The following is a 9,988-nucleotide window of genomic DNA, read 5'->3' on the forward strand; positions in this document are numbered from 1 at the left end:
AAGAAAAAAAGCTTCTTCACCTCGTCTGTGTTGTGCTGTCTTTAGTTTCTGTCTACATGGAACTACTACTATTGTCAATGCAGTTTTCTACATTATCAGGTATTTGCATTTCTTCGCACTGCCTGGAAACGTATGCATATTTTTGTAGATGCACTCATGCACCACAAGGGGATGGAAGAGATTCATTCACAGGTTTGACAACGAGTCAGACAACATTTTGGGTCTAGTAGTGCCACTGTCAAAACAGGCTATTCTAAATGAAACAATAGAAGTGTTTCAAGGAGCTGTTAAGATGTGTTCGAATGAGTAGAATACATCCAGTGATAGCGTCCGGAGCTCATCCAAGCTTTTTAGGAACTGAAGTGTTTAGAATTTGGCGTCGTGTTGAACCTAATCTTTTTGCCAGATCAAAGTAGAACACCAAGATCACTTGGGATCGTTACCAGTGATGAGGTTAAACCTGTATTTGAGACATCCGTGACCACGCATCACTTGTGGTGCTTTGAAACCATCTTCTCATGACTCACCATAAGAACGGGTGGGCTTTTTTTGTTTTGTTTCACACGATGACCACTGTAAGCCTCCATGCCATTCTCAACATATAATAAGCTTACCATAGCCCTCTTCGAATTCTCATTTTGCTAAGGAACTTTGCTTTCCTATCCCGGCGAGATGACCTGGAAGCACCTTGAGGATGGGTCATTCGAATTCTAAAAAAATGTTTAGGAAAAAGCCACCTCTAGCAAAGGTTACTTCTGACCAACCTTTATGAAAGGATTTATACAATATTATCCACAAAGCAGCAGTATTTAAAGCAAGACCACTGACCACGTTTATGGACTATACAAAGACACTTGAGCATTTACAGCTTAAGGCTTTTAAAAAAAGATATATTTTTTAAAACTTATTTTAATAATAAATAAAAAAAACAGGTACAGAACGGTACAGTATATATAAACAAACATGAATCAAAACAGTCTTGGTGAACAGTAGCTATGAAAAAAAAATGCTTCAATAAGGCTTACATATAGGAAAAAACAGCTGTAAAGAAAATATTTTTGAAATACAGAAAACCTGAGGGATATCATTTTGAATCAGAAAAAGGACAGGAAAACAAAGCCAGTGACTAATGGTCCAAATATATTTAATTAATTTTCAAAAATGCGAAAGTGGTACTGTATTTGATTCATATATCAACATTTGTCATTTATATACCGTTTAGCCAATAAAATTAATACACAATTGATTTTGTTGTTCACAAATGGAAAGTTAATGAAGCCAACATTATGTTTATAGCAAACGTTAAGATATGATTCCATAAAGACAGAAATAAAATTACAAACATCTTTCCATATTTTGTTCCATAAATTTGTTGAGTGTGGGCAATTCAGAAATAAATAAAAACATACATACTCAGGGGATCATTCACAAAAACAATTTATCTTTTTTTCAATCATTGTAAAAAAGTGTAGAAAAATGAGTAAAAACTGCGAATTAGTGATACTTCTTTCATTTTATCAAGCAAATATTTTTCAGGTGAAGTCCGCAAGCTAGAGAATAGAGCAATACTTGCCATCGTGCAATGTCGTCAGTTAGGAAAAGTGGAGTCGAATTCATTTGAAACCTTTTTTTTTTTATGTTTGAAAGGAAGAGCCTTTTCGTCATTTCTCCTCGATTCTGACGTATTCCATCAAAAGAAGATGGCAGAAAAGTTGACTTTTCATATCTTTTTCTTATTGATGAGTAAGCAAAAAGGGACCAGAGCCACTTGTGAAAGATTTCTTTGCATGTCCAATCCCACATGCAAATCACAAATCATAGTTTTTTTTTCCCCAAGAGGGCGCAATCTACTACTGATATGATGTATTTTCTGTACTGCTTATTCAGCCAGGTGTGATTGATCCATGATCACAGCTGACTTTGGGCGAAAAGCCAGACTATAGCCTGGACTGGTCGCCAGCCAATCACAGGGCTGATGTAAAACCAAACTCGTTACTTGCCAGGCTAACGATAAGATGTCATTACATCCATAGCAAGGCAGTCAAACAAAACCGGAGTGAAAATCTGACTTCTTGCATGCGTTCTTGATCAAACATTGTGATTCTATTTCATTTTATGAATCTATGTTCAATATAGTATTCACTCAGCAAATTCTAATGCATATGCACCCCAATTTAAGAAACACTCAACTCATTGTCACAGAGACAGCCTCAGCACTTCCTTTTTTTAGATTGAACTTGAACTTGGTTAATGACTTATTTCCTGTGACTCTTTCCTGTTTAATATGTCGCAAGAAACCCCACGGCACAAACTTCTTGTATTTACAGTGTAGCCTCAGCTTAGTGTGAAGTGAGCTACTGTATACGTATACTGGGGGGCCTACATATCCATGCGCAGATCTCAAAGTATAATAACTGATCTGAAAGATTATGCACCAGGCCACATAGCAGTATACAAAAATAAACTGTGGAAATGCGCATGGGTGGTGTCTACAATTAGAAAAAAGTCCCCTTACCTATTTAGCATGTCGGTGAATTGTCTTTTTGGCTAATTTCAAACACAATATATATTTGCAGGAAGCTGCCAGTAAGTGTTTTCTATTCTCTGTAAATATTTCCAGCCGTTGTCTCCTAGCAATCAACCACATTTTTTTTCAAACAAAGCCACAGACATTTGAATGCTTTGAGACCATTTTGCATGTCTCGGGTGCTCTGAATCCTTAACAATAACACAGAACCTACTGCCATTAACATAGTAAGAACAAATCATTTAAACTGTCGGTTTTGCTGTATAAAGTGTTCTGTAACAAATATCGTCTTGATTTAAAGTCATACGTAACGTGGTGAAGGAGAATATTTTGTGATGTCACCACCAGCACAGGTGCTCACAAGGGGCGGGACAGGATGACCAACAACGTGATCGACTAACAATCTGGCAGAGGGTTTTTAGTAAGCACTGTCACTGCTGTTTGATACACAATGTGTAAACAGACCTCCCAAAAAAAGACCGCAAATGACTTTAAATGGGCAATTTAAATATGTCGGCTTTCCATCTCTTCCAGCATCTCCTTTAAAGCAAGTAAGTGCTGCTATTTTTGTTCATTTATGCTCAAGATTCATGCACTTTGTGTCTCAAAATGAGCGTCAAGAACATAATGTGAGGCTTTCAAGGCCAAACCCCACCAAGTGTTGATGATGCATTTTATTAGTACTTAAAGAGCACTTAAATCTGTCTGTTGTTAATCCTTTTTTACTGTTAAGTTGCAACCTAACACTTACAAAATACTGTAACAGATTTTGGACAATTCTCTTCTAAATGTAGTACATTTCTGCCTAACTAATTTCCATTTGACTTTCTGAATGCTGTGCCATTTTTAATCACCCATTTTAAGACCATTGCATTCTAGGGGTGGGAATCTTTGAATGTCTCACGATTCGATTTGATTCCGATTTTTGGGCCTGCGATTCGATTCAGAATCGATTTTCGATTAAGAACTATTTTTGAGTCTAAATGATTTGATTGAGAAAGATTTTTGTTTTAATCTATAAATGTGCAAGGAATTGTAATGATCTACTCCAGTCTGACTCGCTAATGCTAATTAGCGCGCTACTCGCGGCACTTTTATCATTCAAAAGAACGGCTCCACGCTGGGAAAAAAAACTTTATTTCAATAACTTGATCGCCCCCTTAGTGGCCAAACTGGGTACAACATGAACAGCGCTCTAAATAAAGGCACACACAGACAAAGGAAAAATAATTTAAATAAAATCGATTTTGGGACTTTTAAAACCGATTCTGAATCGTACTAAATGAGAATAGATTTTTTGGCACACCCCTATTGCGTTCATATCCTGATGTCTCTCTTCTCACAGATTGCATCACTTTGGAGCTGAAGCCCTGATATACGCGCAAAGATGGATAAATTGCGTATGATGTTCCAGTTCCTGCAGTCCAACCAGGAATCTTTTATGAATGGGATCTGCGGTATCATGGCCCTGGCTAGCGCACAGATGTACTCTTCCTTTGAGTTCAGCTGCCCCTGTATTCCGGAATACAACTACAGCTATGGGATCGGGCTGCTGATCATCCCGCCTATTTGGTTTTTCTTATTAGGATTTGTATTGAACAATAATGTGTCTGTGCTAGCAGAGGAGTGGAGAAGGCCCACGGGAAAGAGGACGAAGGATCCATCAATCCTTCGCTACATGTTCTGTTCAATCACACAGAGGTCTTTGATCGCACCCGCGGTTTGGGTGTCGGTGACTCTGATGGATGGCAAGAGCTTCCTCTGTGCTTTCAGCATCAATTTGGATATTGACAGGTTTGGCAATTATAGCTTCATCAAGGGGATGTCCGAAACGGAGAAGATAAAACTGCTGGCAAAGATTCCATGTAAAGATTTGTTTGAGCATCAGGAAATAAGAGTTGCAGCATCCCGATACATCAAGTGCATATCACAGGTGTGCTCATCTTTTTATACTTCATAATTGTATTATTGCTGGGATGGATTGATTATTATTATTAAAAAAAACTTTCTTCGTTATCTTAGGGGACTCATGTAATACAAACCATTACTGACAAATTTTCTATCGCTTTTCATCCCTTTAAAGTCATGACTTGTCTTGACATTGGCTCCTCAATATAAATACAGTTTGACAAGGTTGTTGGCCCGAAATTGGCAACGTTTTCATGCAGTTTAATCATATTACATGATGACAAAGCAAATCTCATTTCCTGCGCTTTAGTGAAGTTAACTAACTTCTTTCCACATTTGGAGCTGAATGGGGCCTTTTATTGGCTTAATAACAAGAAAGATAAGCCTCCAAATGTATTATTCATGGGACTTGGGCCTATTTTCATCCATCCAGAACACCCACTCTGTTTTTCGTGCTTTGATCCTCTGAAGGCGATGCTATGGTTTGAAAGAAAGATAGGAACAGATTTTGAACTGATCTGCTTAAGAAGATAATTCTATTATAGCGCTATGAACAGTTAGTACGTATTTCATACTTTTGATAAGCTAAGGATTCAACACAATGCTTGGCTCTGTGACTAATGCAAGTTTATATTCCACAGGCTTGTGGCTGGATGTTTTTGCTCATGATGACCTTCACAGCATTCCTGATTCGTGCTATTCGACCTTGCTTTACTCAGGCTGCTTTCCTCAAAACCAAATACTGGTCTCACTATATTGACATTGAGCGCAAGATGTTCGATGAGACCTGCAAGGAGCACGCCAAGAGCTTCGCCAAGGTTTGCATCTGTCAGTACTTTGAGAATATTAGTGGAGAGATGTGCAACTTACATCATCACTCCAGCAAGGATGACAGCGACTATGAAGATGGTGATAAGGGAAGGAATGAGGAAGACAAGCTCCTGGGCATAAGGGTTCAGGATGACATGAATAAAGCTTTGCGCAACTGGCACACCTGCAAGCCAGCTCTTGCACTGAGAAAAGAGCAGATAAATGGCGAAAACAAAGACAAACTGCATAGGGAAGCCAGTGGAGCAGAAAATGGGTTTGCAAATGGCCACACCCACAATGTGGAGAAAAAGGAATGGGCGGTATATTACAGTAAAGTCTGACCTCAAAGGGACAAAGGACTACATGCTTGAAATGCCTTTGGTTTCCAGAGAGTATGACAAATGTTTGGTTGATATGTGCTGAAATTATTTCCACAATAACAGACCCACACATTTCTGCATGTATTTAATAACATATTTTTATGTTTTACCAATGAAGAAATAGTACTGTCTGACAGGATGAAAAGTAGTCAACACAAAATACAGCCATTGTTAGCCAAATCTTTGGCAACAAAAGCGAGTACACCCCTAAATGAAAATGTCAGATTGAACACAGTTAAGTCATTTTCCATGGAAACATGTTCTGTGGTCTGATGAGACCAAGATAAACTTATTTGGTTCAAATGGGGTCAAGCACGTAACCAGGTGAGGAGTGCAAAGATGTGTTATTTGCATTTGAAAAAAAGCCTTTTGGCTAATCCTGGCATGTTTATTGAAATGATTATTAACTCATTCACTGCCATAAATTCATTTTAAAAAAAAGATTATATAAAATTAGGGGCAAGAAGCGATTCCGTTTTATTTTTTTTATTTTAATTAATTGCATGACTTCACTAGCTAACAGTGATTAATCACAAATTTTATATCTGTTCTAAATGTACAATAATAAAAATCTAGGTTTTCATACTCTTGTTAACAAAAGTGGAAAAAAAATGTTAAACTAATAGAAATAGTTCAAATGTGTGGATCTCACTCTGCTTCGTCTGTCCTTTCTACCTTTCCTCAGTTTCTCCTTCGGGCCCTTGAGGTCGCCCTGATTTGTTGGAATTTAGATGTCTCTGGGGTTGGTGAAGGACTCTGGTTAGTGGCCCGGTGGGTGGTGTCTGGTCGGTGCTGGGCTTCGCTTTTCTTTCTTTTCTTTGGTCCCTCTTCGGGTCTCCTGGCGGCCCCACGACTCTGCCTGGATTTTTAAGTGTTCGGTTTAGGTGAACGGTATGGGAATTCTTATTTTTTTTTACACGCACGCACGCACGCACGCACGCACGCACGCACGCACACACACACACACATACCAAAAAAAAAATAAAAAATAATAATAATAATAATTTTAAAAAAAAGGGAGAACAATGATGATGACATGTCAAATGATCAATACTGAGCTCTCCCCAAAAAACAAAAAACAAAAAAAGAAATAGTTCAAATGAATTTTTGACGTTTTTAGCCGTCAATGGCAGTGAATGAATAAAAAAAGAAAATATTATAAAAAATGTGGGGCATCAGGTGATTAAAGTTCTTAATCGTAATTAATCGCACGACTTCACTTGTTAACTCGCGATTAATCACAAATTTCACATCTGTTCTAAATGTACAATAAAGTTTTGGGAGGTTTTCAACAAAAGTGGGAACATTTTTTTAACTAATAGAAATAAAAAAACTTTTATAGCCGTCAATGGCAGTGAATGAGTTAATATGTGCTGTCCCTGACACAAATAAATCAAATTTAAAGTAGCACTAAGGAACTTTTCTAACTTCATAAAATATTTTCATAACTCTTCTGATGAAACATCAACTTAAAACGACTTGAATGGTACCTTTGCCATGGCCTGAGGGGTTCTGTATCATTTTTACTGTCACTAAGCAACTTTGAGGAGGATGTTAGGAACACTGCCACACAAAAAACTACAAATGTGCTAACTGCTTTATGGCATACGTCTCTTCCTCCTTTTCCCATTCATTACAAAGACGGAAGCCAATTTGAATATTGACGCACGATTACTCCTTGCCTGGCAGAAGCTGCAAAACAACTGAAAAGTTTTGTCTGAGGAGACAAAAACGAAAAAACTAAAAAAAGGAAGCTACCCGAATAAAAGGGATCGACATTGGCCTGGCTGGCATGAGCTAATAAAAATAACACAATGCACTTGTCCTCATGGGAAACGTGGTCTTCCTTCAGGCATAACATTACCGCTTTTGTCCATATGGTGCTGCTATAATCAACATAAACGTAAAGTTCCTAAAGACCAGTACTACTTTTCATTGTGTCAAAGTGTCATTTCTTCTGTGTTGTCCTATGAAAAGGTATAATGAAATATCTGAATGTGTGTAAATGTGTGAAATCACTGTTGTGAGCTACTATATACACTGCATACATGTACAAACCCAATTCCCCAAAAAGTTGGGACACTATACAAATCGTGAATAAAAACTGAATGCATTTATGTGGAAGTGCCAAATTTCAATATTTTGTTCAGAATAGAACATAGATGACTGGTCAAAAGTTTAAACAGAAAATGTATAATTTTAAGGGAAAAATATGTTGATTGTAAATGTCATGGTGCCAACAAATTTCAAAAAAGTTGGGACATGTAGCAATAAGAGGCTGTAAAAGTCAATTGCATATTAAAAAAAACAGCTGAAAGACCAGTTACCACTAATGAGGTCCATTGGCAACTTGATTGGAGTATAAAAAGAGCTTCTCGGAGTGGCAGTGTCTCTCAGAAGCAAAAATGGGGAGAGAATCACCAATTCCTCCAATGTTAAAGATAGTGGAGAAATATCAGAAAGGTGTTTAGAAGCGAAAAATTGCAAAAAGGTTGAAGTAATCGTCATCTACAGTGCATAACATCATCCAAAGATTCAGAGAATCTGGAACAATCTCTGTGTGTAAGGGTCAAGGCCGAAAAATCCTACTGGATGCACATGATCTTCGGGCCCTTAAACCGCACTGCACCGCAAACAGCAATGCTTACTGTAAGGGAAATCACAGAAAGGGCTCAGCAATACTTCCAGAAAACATTGTGGGTAAACACAATCCACCGTGCCAGCCGCCGTTGCCAGATGAAACTCGACAGAACAAAGAAGAAACCATTTCTAAAGCAGACCGAGAAGCACAGGCATTTCTCTGGGCCAGTTTTTTTTAAAATTGGAGTGTGGCAAAGTGGAAACCTGTTTTGTGGTCAGACCAATCACGATTCGAAGTTCTCTCAAGTAAAGGGCCACCATGAAAAAGGAAATCTCAAGTGATAACAGGATAGAACCATGTCTAAATAGGGGTATGCAAACAAGCATATGTATAAACAAGCAGTCAGGCAAATGTGAAGATTTATGAAAACGAAAAGGTTGAGATTTACCTGCTGCTTGAACATAAGGTCAACATTTGCATTTATCTAGCTCCTTTTATGTTCTTATTTTGTAAAGCCCCCACTTCAGCATTGAAGGAGTTCATTATGTGTTAGACAATTAACCAATCAGGAGACAGGTAAAAAATAGGACTGCATGACACTGGTACAGCAGGTCGTAACCGCCATGTGCCGTGTCAGCATTAACAATGCTTTTAGCGTTTCACTACAGGCTGCACGTTTGCGCTACATCGGGATGGCCAATCCAGCTGTTCCTCTGCAATGACATTACTGACAGAGAAGGACGGGGAGGAGGGGGCTGAATGAAAATGGCTTGGATCCCATTGTTGTCCCTCCCTCCCCCTTGGGGATTAGCGAAGCAGCACTCCCCTTGACCGTCTGACAGCTCACCCAGTATCCCAGCAGCTGTTCTCCCCCTCAGTGGACTGGCACCCAGGGTGGCTGGTGTGTGGGGTGGGGGGGGGGGGGGGGGGTAAGCACGTCTTTGTCCAGCTTGCGATTTCTCTATCAGAGGTTATTCTCTTTCACATTGTCACCTTCATGCATCCCTTACTTAGTTTGTCCTCTGCAATAGTGATATTATGTTGTTTGTACGCTCGCTAGCCGCAAGAGCTAACAAGATATATTTTTTTGTCTTATTAGCAAAAAAAAAGAGTGGAAAATTATTTTGAAAAAGCTCAGTATGATAGAGCAGTTCGATACTAATGACAACTGCAATTACAATAATAAACAAGCAGTTTCACCCATGAACCAAACATAGGATATATTGACATTTTACCTGGAAGATTTTTGATACAATTATGTGCTAGTAGAAATATGATGGTAACAATTGGAGACTGCAGCAAGCACATTGCATCACCTCAAAATAGAAACTTCACTTTAATCAATACTTCAATGACAGAGCATTGATTATCATTCTCTGTGAAGCTATTGTGCTTCTGACTAGCTTGTAAAAAGTATCTGATCATGGCATCGGAATGACTTTAGCTCAACCAAGTCTGTGAAACTGCAACAACATCAAAACAAACAAAAGAAAAACAGATGTGTTAGAAGAAAGAGGGTGGACCAGGTCCTGTATGCGATCCGGCTGACGTCTACTTGGCAGAAATGTCATTGTTTTGTTTGTAAGGACATCAGCCATGCATGCATGCAGCTGACCGGGGCCTCCCTTGCTTGACTTTGCTGCAAGAGCCTCTTTGCTCTCCCTTTCACATACACGGGAGGTGTACGCACACGGCCACATACACACACCAGCATGCTTGCAAGCGTCCCATTCGTCAGCGTCTGGCTCATTCTGCCTTCCTTCTGCCTACAGATTGGAGGAC

General features: G+C 38.9%; 1 protein-coding gene across 1 annotated transcript; it reads left to right on the plus strand.

The window, feature by feature from the left end:
• The first annotated feature begins 2,876 nt into the window (after positions 1 to 2,876).
• calhm1b (calcium homeostasis modulator 1b) lies at positions 2,877 to 5,666 on the plus strand. The gene is made up of 3 exons (XM_077571472.1): positions 2,877 to 3,078; positions 3,873 to 4,460; positions 5,077 to 5,666. The coding sequence occupies exons 2-3, from the start codon at positions 3,915 to 3,917 to the stop codon at positions 5,584 to 5,586; spliced, it is 1,056 nt and encodes a 351-aa protein (XP_077427598.1). The 5' UTR covers positions 2,877 to 3,078; positions 3,873 to 3,914; the 3' UTR covers positions 5,587 to 5,666.
• The last annotated feature ends 4,322 nt before the right edge of the window (positions 5,667 to 9,988 follow it).

This window comes from Vanacampus margaritifer, chromosome 7 (genome assembly GCF_051991255.1).
Source record: "Vanacampus margaritifer isolate UIUO_Vmar chromosome 7, RoL_Vmar_1.0, whole genome shotgun sequence".
Classification (NCBI taxonomy): Eukaryota; Metazoa; Chordata; class Actinopteri; order Syngnathiformes; family Syngnathidae; genus Vanacampus; species Vanacampus margaritifer.

What these genes read in the sequence shown, in the direction of transcription:
- calhm1b (XM_077571472.1), top strand. Translation starts at nt 3,915, where the DNA reads ATGGATAAATTGCGTATGATGTTCCAGTTCCTGCAGTCCAACCAGGAA. An exon ending in ACATCAAGTGCATATCACAG is followed by an intron (nt 4,461 to 5,076) that starts GTGTGCTCATCT and finishes TATATTCCACAG; the next exon opens with GCTTGTGGCTGGATGTTTTT.